A 25,734-nucleotide genomic window follows, 5' to 3' on the forward strand; every position below is an offset into this window, starting at 1 on the left:
GACAAGGAAGAGAGTCTTACAAATTTTTTACTTTTGGGGTTTGCCTATTTCTATAAATAGATGTGTAGAACTGAGATCATTTATGTGAAAAAGTGGAAAAATTGGTTCAAAGCATGACACTGTTCCTCCCTCTGCATGGGCTCCTCACAAATTTGGAGCCAAATTAGAAGTTCCTATCCTTTCCCTCCAGGTTTCCACAAAATTGCCTCAAGGTAGGGAGGGAATGTGGTCTCCTTCTCTTCACTGACAAGTCTTTCCCCAGAACTGGTGTTTCCCCTGAGCAATGGAGTGTCCTGCCAGGAGGATGAACCCTGCTCATACAGGAGGCTGCTCTCAGCCTCAGCAGCTAATCCATGGTAGAATAAGTCCTCGAGAGCCTTTGGGATTAGTCACAATGTTCCAACATCTTATTTTAGACATACTTGTATTTCTTGAGCAAATAAACCAATTACCACAATGGGAAAGGGGGAAGGAGAGGTGTTCCTTTTACAGAAATAGTGGCTAGGAAGTTCTTTTGAAAAAAGGCTGGACCAAGCAGCTGGTATTGGTGTTAACATTTCTGTCTAGCAAGACCTAGTGGAGAAATGGGCTCCAGCAGCAATCAGGAACCCTCATACCAGCCACTTTGATGTACAGAACTCCTCAATGAAAAATTCTCCAGGCCACATGAAACAGCCTCCATGTAGCATGGAAAATTAAGTCTCGCTTTCTGATCTGGTTTGGCTCCATATTTGTGAGGAGACTGTACAGAGAAAAGAACAATGCCATGCTTTGAACTGCTTTTTCCCACTTGTTCACATAAATTATCTCAGTCCTACACAGCTATTTATAGAAACAGACAAACTCAAAGTCATGAATTAAATTTGAGTGAAAAGTTAAAACAAGACAGAGCAAATGATCAAGAACTAGGGAGCTGCTGTTCTGGTTATCATGTGGACTACAGCTGAGTCTTAGCTGCAGACAACTTATATAAGAAAGTTGTTTGGCTGAAGCATATGTGTGTGCATATGTGCAGCTGTTGCTATTTCTACTCAAAGGAAACAGAATCTGCACCTGTGATTAACAAAGAAATTAATGTCACTGACACCTGAGGGGCAAATATTGTGCCCTTTTTTTTTCCAGTACTTTTCCCTGTAATATCTGCTAATGATAAAAAACAGAAGTAGAAGCTGATGAAAGCATCAAAGGCACCAATAACTAGAACAACAGTATGATTATTAGATACAATTAATGCTGTTCTAAAGATGCTGTTCTAAAGCTATTAAAATGATGACTTCCACATGTAACACTTGTTCATGTAAACATAACAAAAGGGTTTCCTTCCTTTATGCATGGAAATTACACAGATGACTATTTCAGATTGGATGTTTCATTAATGTGTAGCCAATAAATACACATCCTGCCAAATAGAAGATTGATATAAGGGGAAAAAATCATTGTAGCAACATCAATTTTTAAGAACAGAAAGTATTTTTCTCCTGAGTATGTGATATCAACATGGAAGTATACATAAACCCTGAAACAGCATTGTGTTTGCTGCACATCCAACTCATTCCAGGGAGGGCCAAAGAAGGGCATACCTAGCTCTTACCGTTTTCAATTTAGTCCAAGAAAGATAACTCAAAATTAGAAAATGTTAGGGAACTGCTTTTGTCCCAGTGAGAGAACTGCTATCCAAGTAGGTAATGAGTGCCTTGAACTATGCCAGACATTAGTGTCAATGCTGTAGCACAATACCCTCTATATTCAGATGTTTGCTTGAAAAATCATCAATTCTTAAATCTTTAAAGAAAATATAGCAAAGCATAACCATGTTGTACTGTAAAGTTGAGTTAAAAATGAGATATACCAAACACGTGCCTCTCCTCTGACATTAAAATTTATACAAAAATAATTTGCCCAAGAAATATGATAATGAATAAATATTGGAGACTATAATTAAGTGGTAGCACAAAAAAAGACAAACCATCACTGAAGCTGCAAATCATTTCAACTTACAACTCATAGAAGTATATTTTATATACTTTATACTTTCTAAAGAGCTTTTGAAACTATCATAGTTGATACTTATTTTATCAGTTTAATCATTAACTCATTGCTTAACCTGTCTTGTTACTTAGGTCTTTAAAAGTCAACAGATAATAAAATGAAATAAATAAAACCTTTGTCACTCATTCCTACATCGTTTTACGTAACCCTCCTAAATATGAGTTGCAACAGAAACCTTTGAACAGCATGCCAGTAAAACTGACTGTATTGCAAAGAAGCTGATAAAGTCTTATTTGGAATATTGTCAATATATTCCAGGAATTTAACTGTATGTAACTAGATACTTTAAGCTTCTTGAATGTTATAAATCTTTGTTCCGTAAATAATGCTCTCCCTTATTTCTTCAAGTGGAAAAGCTTGATCTATAATGGCCCAAATAACTGTATTCTTTTCTGAGGTTGCCAGCAAAAGTGGGCAGAGACATAATGATTTCTGTAATAGGAATGTCAGCCAGCAAGTGCTGAAATGAAATGAGACCTTGACTGCCTTTACACCTGACCTTGGATTACTTCAAGGCAATAACTGAGGTGTGAAAAAGCACTATTTTCCTGTACCCACCCTTCATCCCTCCACTTAGTATCACAGTGTAACAGTATTTTAGCAATCTACTTCCTAGTCCGGATTTTTAGAAGTGAATTAAAAATTTATAGTGCCTCCATTTTTTAATTTTTTTTTTCCTTATAAGGTGGATACTCACTCAGTTCTTGCTGAAAAATTAGCTGTTCCCTAATGCAACGTGGGGGAAAATCAAGCGTAATTACAGGTCTGTGTGCAACTGCTGGGCTCTGATTTCATTGGGATATTAGAGACATGGTGGGATAGTTCACAGTACTGGAGTGCTGCCTTGGATGAATACAGGTTCTTTAAGAAGGGCAGAGCAAGGCAGTGAGAAAGTGGAATTGCCCTGCATGCAAGAGCAGGAGGAATGCTTGGAGGTCTGCCTTAGAATGGAGTAGGGTGCTATGGGAGACAGTGCTGAAAGACTATCAGGCTTGTACAATGACAGGTCTCTCTTGGTGAACAAGGGGAGAGCTTTAAACTTCACTTTAGCAGGGCTTTCAGCACTATCTCCCATAGCATCCTAATTGACAAAATGATGAAGTACAAACTGGATCAGCACACAGTGAGGTAGATAGGAAACTGGAGAAACTGTTGGTCTCAAGGAGTTGTGATCAGCAGCATGAAGTCCATCTGGAGGCAGTCATTAGTGATGTACCCCAAAGGTCAGTGTTGGGGCAATAATATCTTCCTTAATGTCTTGAATGATGGGACAGAGTGCACCCTCAACAGCTTTGCAGAAGGTACAAAATTGAGAGGAGGTGTTGATACACTGGCTGAGTGTGTTGCCATTCAGAGGGGCTTTGGCAGGTTGGAGAAACGGCCTGAAAGGAATTTCATGAAGTTCAACATAAGGAAATCCAAATTCTGCACTTGGGAAGGAGTGACCCTGTGCATCAGTAAATATTGGGGACTAACCGGCTGGGAAACAGCCTAGCAGAGAAGGCCCTGGGTGTCCTGGCGGACAACAAATTGAAGATGAGCCAGCAATATGCCCTCATGGCAAAAAAGGCCAGCAGGTCAAAGGTGGTGAAACCTCCCCCTAGCCCCAGTCAGACCCATCTGGAGTGCTGGGTCTAGTTCTAGGCTCCCCAGTGCAAATAGGACACAGACTTGCAGAAGCAAGTCCAGTGAAGAGCCATGAAGATGTTTAAGGTGTTGAGACATTTGATATACGATGAAAGGCTGAGAGAGCTGTGTCTGCTCAGTCTGGACAAGAGAAGGCTCAAGTGGGATCTCATCAGTGTGTATGAATACCTGAAGGTGGGAAGTAAAGAAGATGGAGACAGACTCTTCTCAGTAATATTCAGTGACAAGATGTTGTTTAATGCAGCAGGCAGCAAAGTATCACACAGCCATTTGCTCAATGCTTCCCCAACCCAGTGAGATGAGAGAGAATTGAAAAAATAAAATAAAATTGCAAGAACTTATGGGTGGAGATAATGCCAGTTTAATACAAAAATATAGAGGGGGAAAAAAAAAAGGAAAAAAAAAAAGGGATGCACAGCACAATTGCTCCCCGCCAGCCAACCAATGTCCAACCTGCTATGCCGAACATAGCATAGCAGGGCAGCAGGAGAAGCTCAAAAGTCCTTCATTTAGTGTAAGCATTGCTCAGCAACAACTAAAATGTCAGGGTGTTATCAATGTTATTTTCTTCCTAAATTCAAAACATAGCAACATACCAGCTACCAGGAAGAAAATTAACTCTATCCCAGCCAAGGATCAAGGAAAAATTAACTCTGCCCCAGCCAGGACAAGAAGAAAGAGGCATTAATTGAAATACAAGAAAAAACTTTTAAACATAAGCAAAAAAATATATTTCATTGTGAGAGTGGTTAAACACTGGAGCAGATTGTGCAGAGAGGCTGTGGTGTCTCCATTTTTGGAGATACTCAAAACCCTACTGGACACAGTCCTGGGCAACTTGTTCTGGCTTACCCTACTTTAGCAGGGGGTTTGGACTAGATGAGCTCTGGAGGTCCCTTCCAACCTCAATTGTTCTGTGATGCTGTAATAAATTATGTATTTTGGAGTAAACAAACTAATTAAGGACCCTTCCAATAAGTCCCTAGCTACAGAAATCCAGCTTCCTGAAGAAAATGTAGCATCACAAAATAAAATGCTATGCCTACTTACACTTTGGGAGGCACACCATGTGCTGAAACTCAAATTCCACACAAATTTGACAGCTTTACTCATCTTTAGTTATTTCATAATTTCTTTGGGGAATGACTAATGAAAAATGTTGCTGAAGGAAAAAACTATGCTCCCTAAAATGTTTCAAACAAAACATTCCTGATGAGGAAATCTACATGTTTGTTATGTTGGGTTGGAGGGCTTGCTGAGCTTCAGCTGTTACAACTATTTGATGGCTCAAGGAAACAACTATTGATTCTTGAGCGTAACAAGTGCCTGTGTCTTTTAAGAGTAAACTCAACCATTGACACAAGCCAGAGAACAGCCTGTTAGCAAACTTCTCCTACGTGCCTTTTTGAAGAGGCAAATTCTTTTCTAAAACTTTGGGGAAGTCTTTCTCAATAATTGGCTCAAGTCAATACCATTTCATCTCTGAAAGATATAAAATTGCCCAAGAACAACTGCTAGATAATCCTGCTGCCTGAGCCATGGCATGTGATAGCCAGCAGCCTAGTGGGCTTTGAGCCTGCCCTTACCCGTCTTGTGCATGCCACAATTTGAGGGGACTCCACAATGTTAAGGAAGAGCAGAACCACCAGCGCAGGCTGAAGTCATTCAAGCTTCTGCATGGTGGGGATACGAATATGCCCTCCGACTGCACATATGGATGCACTGCATGCAGAGGTGCACAAGGGCCACAGGCGCAACTCAAGAGCATTGAGCTGGACCAGGAGCCCTGGGGAAAAAAAGGAGGCTCAGCTTTGGATACAGCTTAGAAGAGAAGGAACTATCAGCGGGCTGCACCTTGCCAGAAGTAAATCTAGCAGCAGTGGGTACTGATCAGCAAGGGGTAGCTTTAAGCTGTTCACAGCTTTTAGCAAAGCTGGGACAGAGATTGGAACTAGGACAAATGTTCATGAACTATGCAGAAATGGACTTGGAAACACCAGCCGTTTCTCATGCTCTTACAGTTCCTGTAACCAGTTCAGCCAACAAGGGTAGGGCACAGAGATCCTGACTGCAGTTTCCCTCCCAGTTTTGTCAGTGACTTTGCCCCTCAGCTCTGTCCAAGGGTGGCGTTCCCTTTGTGCACTGGCAGAGCAGACAGCGCAGGGCAGGCCAGTGCACCCTTGACCTTTGGCCAGCCAGGGTAACGCTTCAGCTACTGCTGCAGCTGCACTGCTGCTGCAAACAAGAGCATCAGCCCAAAATGACCCTCCTTTTGGAAAAAATAAAAAATGAAAAAAAAAAGAAAAAAAAACACAGAAGTTACTAAAAAAACCCAAACTTTTGTTATTATTGATTGCGTGTTGTCCCAGTGTCTCACGTACTGTTTCACGAGGTGGCAAGGGTCAGGAGAAACCACTGGTAAAAACAAGAACATACACTATAAAGATAAGGTCCACTGCAATTGTAGCTATTTTCTGCACCATGCCCAAAGCCCTGTAAACACTTAATTTGCAGCCAGTATAGAGCAATGGGAAATGGGAAGTGAACAGTGCAGGACAGAGGATATTGCATTCCCTTGCTAAGGGAAAACCTACTTTCTAGGGTTCTCCAAGCTGACTCTGCCTGCCCCATATGACTGAATTATTCCACAGGAGTAACAATATGCCCATTCATGTTGATTGTCCTTCACTTGTTTTTCTCATTAAAGGTAATGTCTTCTTCTAAATTCAGATTACCCTTTAGTACTATGATTTTCCCTTCCCATTGTGAATCAGCAGGGATCCATAAGCTGCTTATAACCCCTGCAAATTTCTACCAGCACAAACTACAAAACTGATCGCTGTCAGGAAATAAATTGAGTCTCTGAGGACATCTTTCTTTTGATTACACACATGGAGAGGCAGCAGGGAACAAGCAGATGGGATCAAAGTCCTCTCCCTAAAACAAGAGAAAGCCCCATTCCCCTTATCTTAATCATGGCATCAGCAAGTTTCTCTGACTAATTCCCCCACTGTTCATTACAGCTATGCCCAGCAGACAGAAAACACCTGGCACAGTGCTGGCAATGACTGCCAATTCCTGAGAGTACAGCTATCTTTATTGGCTACCTTAAATATTTCCTGGTTTACAAAAGTTGTTCTCTTACTGAAGGTGGTGCTCCAAAGATTCATGACAAACCTCTGGGCAACCATAACTCTGAGCTAATGAAGATTTATTTTTCATGAGTTCTGGTTTGCCTAACACATATTTAACTGAGCTGCCATGACCTGCTCAAAGGAGCTGTAAATTTGTGGTGTGCTAGAACTGAGTCTAAAACAAGGAGCAAAGTAGATGCCAATTTTCCACAACAAGATTCCGAGCTCTGGCTTTATTGAGCAGATAAACTCAGTTATAGGTAAACAACCATAGTCTGTTGGCTGCTGCAGATATCTAATACACTAATTAAATGAGAGGCTAAATGAGTCAAGCTTTTATTATGAGGGAGACTTAAAATATCCAAATGGTATGCTCTCAGGGAAGAAATTGTTGGCTCTCATTATGTTATTTCAAAGATAGTTCAGCACGAAGAAACTAAATCTTACTGCATTTTTAACATATATTCCTCATTTTCCTTGTGCAATTCTGCATATAGAAGAGCTGTAAAAATGCTAGGCATTATAAGCACTAAATCACAAAAAGTTTGAGATAAAAAGGGGACAATTTTTGCTGTCACATCTAAACACTCTTATCAACTGGATGTTAAAAAATAACTGATATCAGTATGTGAGTAATTAAAAGCATTTTTAGAAAGAAGCCTACCAGACTTTCTTCTGCATATACACGGAACTATGTAGTGCGAGTTGTGTTATCTACACAACATAAGCATGCATGTGGCATAAGAATAAGGGGGTTTTGAATCTCTCCATTTATTTATTCCTGATTTCATGACAGTTAAACTTTGAAATCAGACCTGAGTGGATCTCCCTGAACTTTCATGCCATGCAGAATATCAGGTTTTGACCCATCTTGTAGGTTTTGAACTCAAAAATCTGCAAAACACGATGTTCTGTTTCTGGAATTTTGATGCTGAATTCAAGCCCTTCATCAGCCCTCTGTCTACAGTGTCTCTCAACTACAACTTGTGTTCACTTTTTCTCTTTTTTGCTTTCTGCTTTTTCATCACACGGAATGCTCATCCCTCTCTCTTAAAATACAAATAGTTAAATAGCACTTTCAAATTAAGGTCTTCAAAGGAGAATGGGAAGTAAGAATCTGTTTTTTACAGAATTTTCCTTTTAAAAAATCCCTAAAGATACAACTAAACTTAAAGTTCTCTGCAACTAACTGACATCAGGAGTCAATTGGAAATATTCATTTAAAGCCATGACACATTTTACATGACCTTGAATTAATTTTTGCCTTGCTACTTTCAAATTAATTATGTTACACACATGAGACTCCTCCTGGCACTTTGCTAACATCTGGATGCGCTTGTTATGTATTTTACCCAGAAGTCTGTGTGCTTTTTTGGACCAAGTGATTATTTCCCTGGGTAAGTTTCTACTCGGGTGAACTTTCATTGTTTCTGTCATTAATTTGTCCCTTCTTACTACAAGGAAAGTTTCATTTAATGCTTACATAAATGTAAGAGGAGTATTAACTACCGTTAAGCTTCTGTTGTGGTACCTGGAAAAAAAACAGGTGTCAAGGAAGTAATAGCTGCAGCTTTGTTAAGAAAGACTGGTGAACAATTTACACCCAGGACTTACTGTGCTACTTTTCCTCTACTCAAATTATTATTTTGTGGCCTGTCTATTTTACTGTTTGACATTAAGGAGGGATGTATCTTCCTCTAGCTTGATTCAGATCTCTTTTCTGGTATAAACCAAATCTTTCTTCCTTCTACAATCAGAAAACTATTTTCAAATCAAACACTGAGTGTACTAGTGCTGTTTTGTATTTGAAAATGTGAAGAAGCAATTTTTGACATGGGGAAAGAAAAATCTGCAAATAATGCAATAACTGAATTTTAATCAAAATAATATTTCTTAGAAAACATCATTTGGGTTATTTGCATCCATTAACATTAGAGCTGCAACTTTTTAGGAGTCAGGTTAGGGTTATGTCAGTTGTTTTACTGGTTCTTTAAATGTTTCAAATTCTAACATATTTTAAGAAGACAGTTTTAGCAGAAACACCCTCAGTGACTGTGTTCTCTCAGATCCCACAAGAGAGGAGTCCTGAAGCAGATTGCAGATAAAGAGATCCAGCAATCCTGGAGTTGTGAAGCCTGTTTAATCTCAATAAATTGGCTTCATTCTTGGTCATACAGTAATGTGGAAACCACAAAGTAGATCAAACAGTTGATTAAGTAACAAAGATTTCCAGGAAAGAAAAGTAACTTCAACCAGTGCTGGTGTTTACAGTTTATGCAATACAACAGAAAATTTTAAAGCAGATGAAAAGGAAAGGGAGAAAGCCCAAATATCTGAATGTGATTGCCGGGAAAAGCTTTGCAGTACGTAAATAACTTCAGCTTCTCAGACATAATACTGTGCCTGTGGCAGTTACGTTTAGAAAATAAAGTGCTTATATGCAAAAGCTTGTTCAAACTTTTTTGAACCATTTTTTTCAAGGTTTTAAATAATGCTCAACTGTTCAATGAAGTCAAACATTTTCTGAACTAAATCAGTGTAGTCTGTTTGTGGATATGAAATGATTCTTCCACACTGTACCAAGTGTCACTTCTGACAGCTGTGATGCATATCTATGTCAGCAAGAAATAGCAGCTACACTGACCACAGAGGCAACCAAGCTCTCATGTTTGGCTATTTCTGAAATTTTCAGGATGTTTGTAATTCTTTGTCATAATAAAAACATTCACTCACTTTGTGTTCCTCTTAGTGAAACAGTAGTGTTAGCCCTCTTTATTACTTGAAAAATCATTGTATGCTCTTCTCTTGCTAAAGCTAGTTGATTCTCTTCCTCTTTCCTCTCTGCCAGATTATAGTTAGATTCTTATATTAAATCCTTTCATAATGCTGTTTTCCAGATAAAGAGTTCCTGTAGTAACTATGTATAACATGATTGAAGAGGGAAGGAGAAGCTGGCTGTTTTGTGCATATGCAAAGAAGTGGCCTTCTTTTTATCACAAGATGTGATGGATGTTGCAACCTAGTTTGACATCAGCCGGTCCAGCTTTTTTGATATACTGGTGAGAGCATTTGTCCGCCTCCTGCCACTTAAATCCCCAAATGTTGACTATCACCTGTGTCCTGGTTTCAGGTAGGACAGAGTTAATTTTCCTCCTAGTAGCTGGCAGGGTGCTATGTTTTGGATTAGAATGAGAAGAGCACTGATAACATGCTGATGTTTTAATTGTTGTAGAGCAGTGCTTACACCAAGCCAAGGACTTTTCAGCTTCTCGCTCTGTCCTGCTAGCAAGCAGGCTAGGGATGCAGCAGGAGCTGGGAGGGGACAGACCCAGGACAGCTGACCCAAACTGGCCAAAGGGGTATTCCATACCATCTGATGTCATGCTGAACAATATATATAGGGGTGGCTAGCCGGGGTGGGGGGCCGGCTGCTCGGGGATAGGCTGGGCATCGGTCAACGGGTGGTGAGCAATTGCATTGTGCATCACTTATTTCGTACGCATTATTACTATTAATACTATTATTATTATTATTATTATTATTATTGTTATTATTTTTCCTGTCTTAATAAACTGTCTTTATCTCAACTCACAGGCTTCACTTTCCCGTTTCTCTCCCCCATCCCGGAGAGGGAGGGGGGAGGGTGAGCGAACGGCTGTGTGGTGTTTGGCTGCCATCCGGGCTAAACCACAACAACCTGCAAGAAAGATTATATTTTTCTGTATCTGTTCTAAAAGTCAATAGTGAAATAAACAACTCTAGTCTAAACTGAAGTGTAAAATTTTGAATAAATATCTATATATGTATTTGAAGAGGCTTGTTAGTAAACTGCATTGTGTCAAGGTAGGATTACACTGTAGCATAACAATGCTCATATAATTAAATTAACTGATAATACCAATTAAAAATCCTCATTGAAATGACATTAGACGTGCCTTCACCTCACTTTACTTCTCATCCATAAATACTGTTGTAGTTTGGATTTTGCTGGGTAGGAAATGAACGAGTGACATATAAAGAGAATTCACTAACTTCCCAATCTCCGTGTTTAGTTACATTTGTAGGGAATATAAATCATCCACAGATTCAAATGAATGTACAAGTGTAATTCCACTCATAGTATTCAATTGTGCTTCAACAAAACAGCAAAATGAATATTAGAAATGTTCTCATCTTGTGTGCATCACAGTGGCTATATACGGTACATGAGAACAATAATAATGAAATATCACAAAGCACATCATAGACTAGACAGAATTGCTTTCACTTGATTTAATGAGGCAACAATAATAATGTAAGACAATTTAAATAATATCTTACTGAAATTCTCCATTCCGAAATGAATAGTAATGCCACAATGGGTCTCTGAGTTGCAGCTAACTGTTTGTGATGACACAGCATGCTCCACTGGTTGATTCTAAAATGTGTAGGAAAATGCTAAAGCCACTTTATATTATAAACCATATACCTATAGCAAAATAAAATTACTTTTAGACACAGATATTCTGTTAACTCTTAGATGGTACAGTGCTTCATTTGTAGCAACAGTGAGACTGTGGCATAGATGAAGAAAAAGTTATAGATCCAGAACTAAAGGCTTTACTTGCGTAAGCTCATTTGCCTAAATAAAGATTGTTGGGGTTGACATCAGGAACTCTATCATTATAATACTAGAAAAATATATTTAAATTACTTCACAATAATGAATTGAGTGAGAAACCTAATCCCAGCAGGATGATGATTTCCTTTCATAAGGATTAATAATATCGCATCACTAATGATGATTTTGTATTCAAAATTATTTCATGCCGGCACAAAATCTTTAGAGGGGGACAAATCTCAAAAGTATCCATTTTATCTCCTTATCCAGACCCTGTGGACTATCCATATAAAGCAGGCTGATGATCAATTTAAAGGAACTGTTGAAGCAATACTGTGCCATCTTTGCTATATGTTCCTCTTCCTGTTGTTGAGCGACTATTAGTAATTAATTAGAGCCTCATGTCATAAATCTTTTTTTTCCTCCACTTTGATCTTTTGGCATGAGCTTGCAGTTTGACATGGGTTAAGCAGCTCAAATGCCAACCTACAAGAATCCTAAAAAGGCAAAACAGGGTCCCTCAGGGCAAACTCTCACACTGCTAGAGCCCCAGTAACCACATATATCACTGTGGATCCACCATTTCATATGACATTGTCCTTTCTCTGTTCAGATGAGAAGGTGAGGGCACTCATTGCTCCCACAGTCATAGGCTTCCACCAGGCAGGATCTTTACCAGGGCTGTTCATCTCCTGTCAGGCACAGGAGCTTCTCCCAAAGGGATCCAGTGGCAGAGTGAAGACCTAGTGTCACTTCTCTCAGTGCCACTGTTAGATATCTTCCACACTGCTAGAAGGGAATTACGACTCCTTGTGTCTGGCCACAAGGCCAATTTTACACAGTTGAATAAGAAAATAAATATGGATACCAGATGATTTGGGGCAGCTAGCCAGAAGGGGAGATGGGACTAGCTGCTGTACAAACCTTACAATTTCAAGTACTATGACAAATCTTGAAATTTTCCATTTTCATAATGGTAAGAAGTCTGTTTTTCCATGTCTTGAGTTATTTGCTTTTGTTTTCTCCATTCACTTCTCTGTACTTCACTGTTTTGACTGGTAGCACCATACATTTTCTTTGGACTTACAAAAGTTTCATTGTTCATCTCAGTTTCTTCAGCCAGTTCATCTTGATCAATTATGCCACATTTCTCTTCATTGAGATTTTCAGGGTCAGCCCATTCCTGCTTCTCCCCAGAAGCAAAGATAGCATAGAATATCACTCCACTGTAATGCACCAAGGCTGCAATCAGAAAGACGTTTTGCCATTCTTCACGGGTCTGAAAGAACAGTGCAGGTCTCATTAAGTTTGCAGTAAAAAGAAATATTAATGCGTGAATTGGACCATGAATTAGCACATACTGAACAATGACTGTGATCACTGTTTGATTCCTGATGTTACAGATAGAAAAATATATGAGATGTATTGTGAAGATTTTTTATTTCATAATAATGGCTAATACAGTAGAAAAATGTTGGGTTTTGTTATTTTGGTTTTTGTTTGCTTATATTTTAGTACAGTGAAGTTTCTCTCTGCAATGTGAAATATTCATGGAGTTGGAAAAGCTGAGCTCTCACTAAAAACTGAGTTAATCTCAATCGTAAATCAGTGATTGCTTAGGAACCCTACCAGAGTTGCATTGCAGAGGAGTTTCCCATGTTGGCCCCTTAATCATTTCCTAGTAGAATAGATACATTGCAGAGACTCAGCCTGAGGTGGTATAAAATAATATCTCCCTACACAGATAATTAGTTTTTAATAGCTGAGAATCTGGCCCCTGCACTGTTGTAGAAGTGGACTTCTAAAATAAACTAACAACAGCAGAAAGAAGCTGCAGAGATTGATGATGAAATGGGGTTCCCAGAAAGCTTTGAAATGTCTTAACTTTTGCTGCATAATGTAATCCTTTTCCTAGAAGACATGGAGAATTGTTACCTTATGTTTTGTCATTGCACCAACAATGAGTGGGCACACCATGCCTGACAGCGTCCCCACACCATTGGAGATCCCCATCAGAATGCTGGCATAACGCGGGGCTATGTCCAAGTGATTCACGTTGAATCCTACAACACATAAGAGAAATAGTCAACTTTGTGCTACCAAGCCAACAGGGTTTTCTCCAGCCATTCTGGCTGAACAAGGCTGAAACAGGTAGGAAAACACATAAAAGAAGGGTAGTATTTTCTTAGTGATAAAGATGGAAGATACATTGTAACTCTTTACTCTTTTTCAAACACCCTTTTTTCCCCACCTATGGGGACCATGTTGTATAGAAAATATAGTTTGTTCTTGCTTCTTGGTAGTGGGAAGTCCCATCTTATACTGAAACAATGCACTCAGCAAACATTTTTAATTAGGAAGTGAAGGTCTGATGTTTGTTTGTCTGATATTTTTAAAAAAGTTTTCTTTTTATTTATGTAGTAGTGATTTTTAAATACATGTTCCAATTCCTTAAAGAATATTTTAACAACATACTGAAACAAACAAACAAAAAGCCAACAACAAAATCAGGATATAAAACAGTAAGAAAATTAATTACCCTGACTATAGCATATCTTCTGGGTAAATATTTCATTAAGAAATAAAAACAAAGAGTAAAAATCAGCTCAGATAATAATCATGCTTTAGGTAATGAAAATTAGTCATATGAACCATGGATGATCACAGGAAATGGTGATGAATTGCAAATTCGTGGGATTAATTACAGTAAAAAGCTGAGTGCTGGGAAAATTCTACAATAAAAATTGATTGATAGAAATGGCCTGCCAAGCAAAAACCTCATAACTGAGTAGCACAACTATTTCCCATCTGTGTAATCCTGAGAAGACTGAAGACCAGCAGTTATTTTGCTGGTCAGTTTTGTTCAGTAGGTTCATCTCCTTGGCATTTTCCAGCTGGTGGGCTTCCATTTTCATAAGAGTTATGTTATTTTTAATAGCAGAGGTAGTGGTGGAGCTACAAAGTCAGTCTTAGACTGGCAAGCCCCATGCAACTGGCAGAAACAGCTGTTCTGGAGACGGGGTGGTTATAGGACACAACAGAGATGGAACTGGCCTAGAAAGAACAAACTGGCAGCTACAGTTGGCCATGGGGTTGCAACCAATACCCTTTGAGTAACTATTAATTCCAGAGCAATTCTTTCTCCCTCTTTTAAGAGATACCCTTTATGGAAGGATAAGAGGTGTCCAACACCATAAATAGGCATTAGAAACCAAACAGCACAAAGCTGTTGTAAAATGGAAACAATATAGAGCAGGTTCTTTCAAAGATTCATGTTCTACATGCAACATGTTTCACAGATATAGAAATAAATTATTCCTCATCTAGGAAGTAGTATGGAATACCCCATAAACAGCCATGCTAAGAGGAAACACAATAGTAGAAATTATGATAGTGACAACAGTAACATCACTTTTATTATTAATAATAAAATCAATAGTAAGATTATTCTTACCTGAAATTGCAAAGCCACTGAAACCTACTGCTAAAACCAGAAAGGAAATAGCCACACCTTTTGTATGAGAATAGCCAACCACCAAAAGCAAGGTTGCTTCCATTCCAAAGCCTTCAAATTAAACACATGGGAATAAATTACATTCTAATTGCTATTAGTCACAGAGATACCATTAAGGTCTAGCCAAAATAGTAGCTTAATATGACTCAAAGTTCTGTCATATCTTAAAGCTATTCTTGAACATACTTGGCAGCCTTGTGGACTCACAGGAACATTTAAATATTTATTGTTGAGAATATACTTGCAGGAATATTTTAATATTTTGTTGTTGTTGTTCAGAATATACTTTTTACTCCTTGCTGTTGTATAAATGACCCAAGGAACAGGGGAAGTTAATTCATTGAGCAGTAAAGAGAAACGATGAAAAAGTGATTCTGTGAAAAGCAATGTAAAATTCACAGAACAAAATACATGACAGGGTAAGAAGAAAAATACATTTTGCCTTCAATTTCTTATGGCTGTAGCGATGTGACAAGTTCTTGGCAGATGGAACAAAAGAGTATTTTTCAGATAAGTGTTTCATCAAGACAATAGGACATGCCTGGGTGTCGCAGGCAACTTCTAGTCTCTGGCATTACTGGAAATTATCATCTTCTAACATGTAACATTATGGTCCTTCTGTTTATTTTTTTGAATGACGCTGAAAGTACTCCTTGAAAATACAATGAATAATGAGAAGATGAGAATTCTTTGTGAAGATGTATAGCCAAACTGTGTGGCATCTCTAACTGCAGGCATCTCTGTTTCAGGCAGCCTGTGCCATCCGTAAATAATGTAAGCCAGGATCTGGCACAGGAGCATGACTCCACAGGCTATCTGGCTCCAAATTTTTGCTCTAATTTAGTATGTCCCAGTTACATGCAGATGTCATTGATTTTTCAGTTCTAGTGACTAAACTAGAAATAAATTATTTTGTGCTGAGTAAAAATGAGTCAGTCCATCCCCCACTTTTCTTTTACATGACATCTCCAGCCTAAATTTGTCAGTGGGCTCCGCTGGAAGTAGCACACAGGAACACAGCCAGTTAATGCGAAGCTGTATCCACTGGGAAGGGGTCTCTCCAGCACCACAGGACATGGGTAGCTTAGTTGATACAAATTTTCAGAATGAGACCTATTTTATCACAATCTCATCTGAGCGAGTCCTTATTGCCTTTCTAATTATTAACAATGCATCTTGCCTCCTCCCTTTTTAAAAGGATGAGTAAGGATTTACAGCATGAGGACATCTAACATCTGCTCTCCATTAAATGTTTCAGATTAATCAACTGCAAAAGTAAACTAGAATTTTTTCTCTTATTACAATAAAATGTGGACCAAACTATGATATCTGCATCAGGTGCAGCACACAACTGTAATATTGTATTTTCAGAATCCAGCAGTACCTCCACAATTCATGACCTTCCTTACAGTGGTAGTGGTTAAAATCTTCCTGCTCCGTAAGAAGTCAGCTAGCTGCCCTCCAATGGGTACGATGATTGTCATGACCATGTGGGGAACTGCAGACAAAAGGCCAACCTGCAATTAGACAAACGAGTGCTTACTGCTCATATACTTCCTCAGGATTTAGGGGGAAAAGATCAATAATTGTATCTCTTTTCTTCACCTTTTTTTTTTTTCCTCTCTTGGACACATTTTTAGCATGAATCTTTGTGTGGATTATGGACCCTTCCTCCAACAGGACCTGCAAACAAAATCTGGGTGACCTTAGGCTACCTTTATCCCAGCTTTAAGGATTTCTAGGAGCTTGAGAGACTCCAGCATGCTCCCATCCAGGCAGTACCACCTTTTCTCCCAGGTATTTCCCAGCTCTGAGTCCTTGTGCCTATGCAACAGGCACAGGAAAAGGACCCAAGCTATAATAGAAAGAAGAGAACTCTGTCTAAAAAGTCTGGAGCTGGTGCTCCAAAGTAGTTTTTCCTCTTTCCAACGACCAGCAAAGGAGCACAAGTCTGCTTTAATTTAGCTAGTTAGAGTAGATGCCCAAAGCAGGGTGATGTGAATACCTCCTCATGGCCCAGGAGGAGAAGCCAGAGCAAAAGTGAGAATCTCACCTTTGAAATATCATGCACTATCTCTGCTTTCCAGTGATTGCAGTAAAGACTTGCATAGAGAACTATTAACATTTTCTTTTGTAGATACCAGAAAGCCCTTCCTTATGCGTTCTATGTTAGACTGTTCTGCCTCAGTTTTGAACTAGTTTTATGTATTTTTATTATTCATGTTCTTAAGGAGTGCCTTTCTGCATAACAAATCTCTCTTTGTTACCTGCCACTATTTTAATGAAGGTAGCACCTGCACATTGTGTAGGCAACAAATGAATATTCAACATAAAACCTGACATTATTATATAATTTTACAAATAATTAAGCATACTTTTGAAGTCATGCATGCTCTTCTACTTTTGTGAGATTAGGGCCTATTGTTGTTCATCTCTCATTTTCTGACAAAGGATTCTTACTTTTACTGTTAGCTCTGGTACTTATCCCATATACACCAAAAGATGTTATTTTGCAAAATTTTAGTGGCCAGCATGTCACCATCTAGAGGTTTGTCTTTGAAGAAGTAATTTAGTGGGAAGTTTGAGTTTATTTTCTAGGATGTATAGCCTCCTTATACTGACAATGAGTCAGTTTTACAATCAGTTTTTAATTAGTGAACACTCTAGCATTTATGAAAGGGAATTCAGAATAAACAAACATATTCTGTCTCAATAGCCCTTTTCTTCATACTGGTGTTGCACCTGGCCATTCAGAGCGTCATTGCTCTGAATAAATAATTTATTGTTATATTGAAACAATATAGTGCTATATTGAAATAATTTATAACGTGGCCAGTAGGTTTTTTTAAAGGAAAGTTGGAAAATTTTTTCTGGAACAATCATTTTTCAGTCCTCATTCAAGCTCCGAAGAGGTAGTGTAGGAACACTGGCTTTAATGTAGTGGCAGGCAATATCAATCCATACAGAATTTGACCCCTGATTGTCAATGAAATGTAATGAAAAACAAAGAAAAGGAGGATAAAAAGTTGCCTGGCAAGTAACACTAAACAAAACGTGCATTTCTCTTTACTTACCTGGTGTTTTTGATGATGTGTTTCTTTTTTATCAATGAAAGTAACTTTCCAGTTCTTTCTGTTTGTTAATAATTTGATATTAGCAAGCTTTCATATCTGTCAGATCAGTAAAAGTATGCCATCCCAGCTACTGGGAATAATCTACTGAAATGGCTCAAGAGGGATCTGGAGATCCTCAAGCACTCTGGATCTCCTATGGTGGGGTCTGAAGGTCACTGCTTCATCTCAGATGTTTACCTTGCTTATTGCAAATCCAAAGACCTCTTCAAAGTAAGCAGGCTGACTTATAAGGAGCAAATAAAAGGTCCAGCTTCTGCAAAAGTTCGCCACAATGATTGCATAAACTGGCATTGAAGTGAAAAATCTTTTCCAGGGAGTACTAAATTTCTAGGAAAAACAAAAAAACAACAACAACAAAAAAGGCATTTTTGAGTAGGCATAAGGCAGAATGAAGAGATGAGTATCTTTTATTATCAGGACTATTCAGTATATTGCATCCAATTTACAACAAAAGTGGATGAAAAGATATGTCCTGAATTAGTGGTGAAAGAGAGTCAGAGAAACTTTCTTGGAATAGATAAGAATTTTAGGATGACTACTGTACTGTTATTGCTCTGTTTACTGAAATTACAAATGGTCTTCTGAAATCCCATAGCTGGGATAGCAGGATCAATCAGAGTCAAAGAAAACTAGATAAAATATTGTGCTGTTCCTAACTCTTTGATATAATGAGGTTTGAGACATTCCAGCAAACGGATTATGAAAAAAGTATTTTCCAAGCTAAAAAACACCTGCTAGCGCAGCAGCAGGCAGCTTCAACCTATTTCATTTAATTCAGCAAAAAAAGTCTGTGGCAGAGCATTTAATTTATATAACTTCTTTTTGGCGTTTCCAGTTTCTATTTATGCTTCAGTATTCCATACAGCAGGAAAAAACAAAAATGAAAACAACAAATAAACAAAAAAAAAAAAAACCACTTCAGATTTCACTTGAAACCAGAAGGTAAACCAAGTAACTATGGCAATACACATTAGTATTCATCTTTCATTAAAATTGTAGTTGTGTTCTACAAGCAACCGTCTGCCTGCAGACGTGTGAACACATGATGGTGCTACTAGTGTCCTCTGCAGTAAAACCACTGTACAGCAAGAGCAAAAGCATGACCAGGAACACGTGTGTGTCTCCAAACAAAACCTGAGTAACTTCAGCCAATTTTCAGGAGCATGCCCAAAAGGAGTCTGATACTTCATACTTTCACCAAGACTGTTATCCAAAACATGTAGAGGAAAGAGTTTGGAGTTATTTTTTTTCATAATGTTCAAGACTAAAAGCCAAGAAGGAAATGTATATCAAGAAATATCTTTGGTTTTAACATCTAGCAAAAAATTGTAACCTAAAGGAACGGAGAGAATTGTGATAGGAAAATAGGATTTTGCTTTTAAGTTGGCAGGATCTTCCAGGATCCTCTTGGAGAGAGAAGTCTTAAAATAATGCACTGAGGTACTGTGAGAGAGAGCAGGGCAGAAATCCTGGCCTGAGCTCTCAGGATTTCAGTCATCCTTGGCAGGAGCCCAAAAGGCAGATGGATAATTTAACAACTGGATTCAGTTTCTTATTTAGGTATTTCCATAAGCTTTTTTTTTTTTTTTTTTTAACAAACCTGGTAATTTTTTTATTTTTATTTTTAACTAACCTGGTGATTACTCAAGATCAGGAGATCAGAGTGTGTTGTTCCCTGCTCTCCCCACTTCTTTCCCCTCCCTAGATCGGGGGTGCTCTATAAGTCAAGAGATGAAACAGCACTAAATGTTTTGCCTGTTGCTGAACTTCTCCAGCTGCATGAGCTTGATCCTGCAAATTTCATAAGATGAAAAGCCCCTAAACATCAACACAAATAGCTTTGCTGTTCTTATGAAGCTAACAGTATCCATCCCATTATATGCTAACATTGTGCAAAATGCTCATAAATTATAATCAGCCACTAAAAAGCTTTTTTTACTTACATTTGCACTAGCTAGGTTAGCTCCTTCTCCAATACTTGTTTCTATATATGTTCTTTCTTCACTGGTTATTGTTGGATGTGCAGCAGGGCTCTCATAGGCATGAAGCAGCCAGAACAAGTACCAAACTATCCCAAACATTCCTGGAGAGGCAGGAAAAGCAAAGCTTGGTTTTAAAAGCTAATAAAGTCATACGTCAATATCTACAGGCCTTGAAGTTTGTTTCAAGAGCCAAGTAAACAAAGTCTGCATAGAAAATATGCTAAAGGAAGGAAGAAAAAATGATTCCCAACTCTGTGTATATTGTATGCCATTTGAGTATTCTGTCACTGATGTGACATGGTACATGTGGGACAGAGAAAAGGCAGAAGCAAAGTTTCATGTGGGACCAGGAGTAGGAACTAAACAGACTCATCTTAACATGGTCACGCTCTGCATACAAGGACTTCACAATCAGATTTCAATGGCAAATCTTATGGTGCATTCCGTGTCTCCAGAGAAGACAGAGAAAACCCACCTCAGCCACATGGGGCAGATTTCTCAGAGCAGAAGGTTTCAGAGGCATTAGGCTCCCCATTGGCAGCACATGCTGCCCCACGCACTGTAGCGTGTGCTCTGGGACACGAAACACTTGAGTGTTTGTGCTATGGAGCAACCTGCACAACTGCATCCAGTTCTGTCACTGGGTGACCATGGGCTGTAGTCTGGCCTTTAGAATTTTAAAACATGCTACAATAGACTACAAAACAAAAGTTTTAGAAGCTGCAATAAGTAGAGAATAAAGTGGAAGACCAATTTGTAACCACTTCACTCCCCAGAATGATTTTGATTCATACCTGATACATAGACTTAATAAAACTGCTGGCAGTACCAGTCTAGGAGAAGAGATCCTTTGTTAAGAAACTCACCATAAATATAAAAGACTGATGACCATCCTATATACTGTACTAGCACACCTGCCAATGGCATGGCGACCACTGCACCTGCATAAGACCCTGAGGAGAAAAAGGGTGAAGAAAACATGTCAGCAATGATAGATGAGCCCAGTCTTCACTATAGCCAGTATAGGCAGGTGCACACAGGGGCAGAACTGGAGGGACGCTTCTGTTTGAGCAGCATCTTGTCTTCTTTTGAACATACATGATAGGATATGTGATAGAACTGTGAAATTTTTCTTGGGATGGTGAGAAGGACTCGCCCTCAGTGGGATGGGATCACCCAGCTCATTTTGCAGCTAGAAGGGCTGTGTCTGTAAAATGGGTAAATGGGATTCGCAAAACTGACAGTGTTGGCGTACAACCATTCAGGCATGTTTTATAAGCTGAAGAGGGGAGTCCCTCCTAACCCTGCGGCATAGAAGGTAAAGTCCAGAGGAGCTAGCAGCCCAAGTTTCAAAAGCCTTCTTGGTGTCCAGAAATCCCAATGGCTGCAGATATGCTGAGAAGCTTGTATTGTGGCTCTAGTCTGACCACCCAACAAGCACCATGAGTGGTGGGAGCGTTCAGACCAACCATGAGTCTGTTTAACCATGTTTAGTTCATGTCAGCAGCATGGACAAACAGCTGGAATATACAGCCAAATATTGTCAGGAAACAGAAAAAAAAAAAAAAAAGATAAAAAAGTGGGCTGTGCCAAGGTTTTCAGATTGGGAAATATGTAAAACTGGTGAAACATATTGCTGAGTGATTTGCAGAAAGTGCTGAGTATTTAAATGTTTGGCAAGGAATTTCCATGAAGATCCAAAGGCGAATTTTTGTAATCTGGACATTTGATTTCAGTTCAAAACAATGCCAGTGGCTTCACATATGAGACGTGTTGCTTTGAATTATTCCAGAGAATCAGATAGTTGTGTTTTTGACATTATTACGTGCTTTGTTAATGAACACCTTTAACCTAAAACTGCTGGCAAATGCAGAGGAACACCTCACTCTGTTCTTCACCAAATACTTCTCTGCAATCAGAAGTGATCCTTCTCCTTTGTCTCTGTGTAAGTCAGTATTCTTGCAGCAGTAGCAAAGCCCCAGGCAAGAAAATAGAGAATCAGGGAATGTGTTTCCTAATTTTTTCATTGTTCCTCTTCACCTTTCAAGTGTAAGAATTGGTGCTCTGTAGAAACTGAAATGGGTGCTGAGCTACAAGGTAGATCTTTCTCTACCCAGTGCTAGGAATTCAGCATTGAGGGTGAAGGGTTTTTTTTTGGTCTGTTCTTATGCAGTAATTTGAAACCCGTAAATAATTGTTATATCCCGGAGTCATTTGTAGAAAAATAAAATTCCCACAGTATTAAAGAAGGCTTTTTTTCACATTTTGCTCTTCTTTTTACCTTTCTACATGTATTTTAGTGCTGTGTTTTCCCAAGACTTCCAGTTCCCCTGCTAATGGACAGACTGTTTTTTCCTGTGACTCTTACATTTTCTATTGAATATTATCTCTAACAGACATTTATCTACAGGTGGCTTTATCCTACCACCTACATTTGTTTTTATTGTTTTCTACTCCTCCATTCTGACCTGCTCACTCTTCAAAATATCACTGTTTCTGTTTTTTCTTCAGTATTATTAGACACTGGCTCACCTGTCCAATTTCACTTTTACAAATGGGAAAGGACACCAAATACAGATGATGAGTGTGTCTTAGAGGATGAGAAATGACAGACTGAATTAATGAGTAGTGCCTTTTCCATCATTCCCAACACAGCTCATCTGAAATTGCAGCAGAAACATTTCAGCTCTGTACTCCACATGTGTGGACCTTTTAGGGTGAGAGTGTAAGGAGTACATTTTGTTTATGCTTTATCATCCTCCCATGTAGCCATCTACACAAATCTAGCCTGGAGTCAATGAGGAGATACTAGCATTCACAGTTTTCCCTGGAATTAGCAGCTAGGCAGGCTCACCAAAAGAAGAAATGAAAGGGCCAGAAAGGTGTGAGAGTCACAGTCATTTTTTCTAGCAAGACAATCTGGTGGTGCAGAGTGACCTGCAGCATCTCTTTTCAAAAATTGCTACCCAGGGAATGGAATTAAAAGAAGAAGAAAAAATTACTTTTGTAGTGTGGCTGTGACCGAAAAGAGAGTATCCTTGAAGAACAAGGTGTAAACCTCAGTATTTTTTCTGCTCCCTGTTCCATAACAAGGTTTAAGGCTCTTGCCGGAGGCTAGAAAGATTCCAAAGGGAATAAAAGAATTCGATTTCTCCCATCTTTCCACTGGGTTCCTCTCCCCAGAGACTTCTCAAACTTCCCACCAACCATCTTCTAGAAAGTTGGCTGTCGACATGTCGAAAGGGACCCAGTAAGCAGAGCAAAGTACAAGCCTGACCAAGTCCTCAAGTCCTTTAAAATAATCATTAAGTGCATACTTGATTAGAAGAGTCAATTCAATGCATATAACAAATAGAATCCCTGAAGATGAGCAAATGAAAAAGAAAAAAAATGTGGAATTTCTCTCATCTGACATCTCTAGACTTGTTTTACTTTACTATTGGAGTCATTTTGAGGATTGGTTTTAAATAATAAAAGGGGGACATTAAAAAAAAAAAAAGACTCATGTTCCTGAGCTCAGAGTGCAAGCTAATGTGGCCATGGGCAGATGCAGCAAAAGGCAGAGGGTTTGCATTTCTCTTGTAAATCATAAAATGACTAAAATATATGCTATATACTTGCAAACCTATCAACTTACCACAGAATGATGTGGTTGCCAACCTGCTTCTCTCCAGTGGAGGAGCCCACTTACTCCACATCCCATGGCAGGCTGGGTAGGTGACACCCTGTTAGACATTTCACACATCATATGATTTGCTTTCACTGCATTTCTACTTCAAGCAGTTGCTGACACTGTCAACCTGTCTAACTGTTTGTCACTATGGAACTATGTAGAAAAGGTAAAGTAAGCCTGGAAGACCTTTATTTTTGCAGTATGAAGATGGTAAACTTACTTGAATAATAAGTCAAATGGTAAGGTGTGCTGGGGTAAAAATGCTGTTTAACATATGCCATGGATGGCACAAATATTCTAAACTAGATAAAACTCCAGCACTATAAACCTAAACTCTTTATCTCCTCTTAAGATAAACTTAAAAATATAAATTAACATGATTTTAAAATATCATCCTAAAAATACCAATGGAAAAAAATGAGTACCAAGTAAAACTGCAGAGAGATCAGAAAAACCTGACCAAAATTTTTATAATGTTTTAGAACCAAATCTCCCAAAACAAAAGTTGTGAGTGTTCCTACCTCCACCAGACCTTGCAGAATTCTTACAAACATCACACAGCCATAATGCACTCTTGCTGCAGAAGGGATGAACATGTTCAGTGTAGATGTTAGAAAAATAGCTGCTCCGAATACCCTTTGGGAAAAAAAAAAAAGGTAACAATAGAAGAGAACATAATTATTATCTACTTTTCAGACTGTACTTAGGTTCAGTCTCAAAGACAATCTCACCGCTGCCCACCAAGTCATACGCCGTTTTATTATTAAAAGGGGGTAAGTCCCCATAATGTCAATGCATTTTTTCCCTGAATGAAAGAGGAGTTTAATGTACACAGAAACAAAGATTCTGAGTTTGTTTCTTTGCTTTTTCTTTATACCAGAGAACTAGACATAGGTGTTTTTATGCCACCAGCTGGTAGCTAAGCTGTTTATATGAGACCTGAACTGTGAGAAGCACATCTATCCTTGAAAGTACTTGAATTCAGTTATATCAGTAGGGTTTAACTTAAATCAAGTAAAGCCTAATGTAAGTGCCTTTCAGAAATGTGTGAGTGTGCTGATTATTTTCACTTCCTGCTGCTAAAACATAGAACAGAACAGTTTAAGATTAACTCCTTTCCAACATTAGTTCTCTAAATAATAGCAGCAAGTGTCCTTTATAACGATGGCATAGAAGGGATGTTTCTACAAGAGGGTTTCTATGAAAACCATGATATAAATATTCTGTTATCCTGCTCAGGAAGAGCACTTCCTAGAGCTGGGTACAAGTCTAAATGCCCCTGAAGCCTGTAGCTTTTGGGAAATCATTTGCAGTTTTCCAGGTATTACCACCCATTAAAGAAACAGGCAGCAGAATCCTCTGTGTGGTAGTTATAGATCTGAGCAGCATCACTGAAACTCCAGGACAGTCAGAGGCCCTTGGATGACACTCAGAGCTGGGTCTGCCTCGTTTACCACAGTCTGTGGGAGCTCTCTCCGCACAGACTTGGGGTTTCCTAAGTTTAGCCAAAGAGTGGTGCACACTTACTTATTGTGTCAATAATAAACCATAGTGACAATAGACATGATGGACAGCTGGGACACAGGGAAGTCATTGCAGTATGGGATGGGCTGCAGGCTTGCCAGGCACTGATGCTGAAGCGCAAGGAAAAAGCATACCTGGGTGCCCACTTATGTTCCCTTATATAGTTCATAAAAGGACATCTGGAGAGCTGGGGCTGTAGCACCATGGAAAACACCACTGGAAACCAAGAAAGAGACTGAGAACAACCTTTTGGAACAACCACTTAAATTAATACCATTAGGAAGTTTGAGCTATATTTGATTTATTAGAATCATAGAATCATAGAATATCCCAAGTTGGAAGGGACCCATAAGGATTTCATATATCTTCACACCTGGCTGACTGAAGCCTTGGTTTCCTTTCTGTACCACAAATGGTCTTCAAAAGCTGTGTCACACACTCTGAATATCAAGAGTTCATGACTGTAGCATCTGTGGA

General features: G+C 38.9%; 1 protein-coding gene across 2 annotated transcripts in view; it reads right to left on the reverse strand.

The window, feature by feature from the left end:
- Positions 1-11,083: 11,083 nt before the first annotated feature.
- Positions 11,084-25,734, reverse strand: part of SLC17A8 (solute carrier family 17 member 8) — a 28,829-nt gene continuing 14,178 nt past the window's right edge. Inside the window, exons 4-12 of one of the 2 annotated variants that reach the window (XM_035551663.1) lie at positions 24,255-24,369; positions 23,698-23,785; positions 20,927-21,013; positions 20,022-20,161; positions 18,256-18,405; positions 16,329-16,461; positions 14,885-14,995; positions 13,366-13,493; positions 11,084-12,709 (exon numbers count right to left, since the gene is read on the reverse strand). In XM_035551663.1, the coding sequence (XP_035407556.1) occupies positions 12,371-12,709; positions 13,366-13,493; positions 14,885-14,995; positions 16,329-16,461; positions 18,256-18,405; positions 20,022-20,161; positions 20,927-21,013; positions 23,698-23,785; positions 24,255-24,369 (1,291 nt within the window). In that variant the 3' untranslated portion in view covers positions 11,084-12,370. The remainder of the gene's footprint in view (positions 12,710-13,365; positions 13,494-14,884; positions 14,996-16,328; positions 16,462-18,255; positions 18,406-20,021; positions 20,162-20,926; positions 21,014-23,697; positions 23,786-24,254; positions 24,370-25,734) is intronic. The other variant, XM_035551664.2, reaches the window with a different exon arrangement.

Source organism: Cygnus atratus, chromosome 1, assembly GCF_013377495.2.
Source record: "Cygnus atratus isolate AKBS03 ecotype Queensland, Australia chromosome 1, CAtr_DNAZoo_HiC_assembly, whole genome shotgun sequence".
Classification (NCBI taxonomy): Eukaryota; Metazoa; Chordata; class Aves; order Anseriformes; family Anatidae; genus Cygnus; species Cygnus atratus.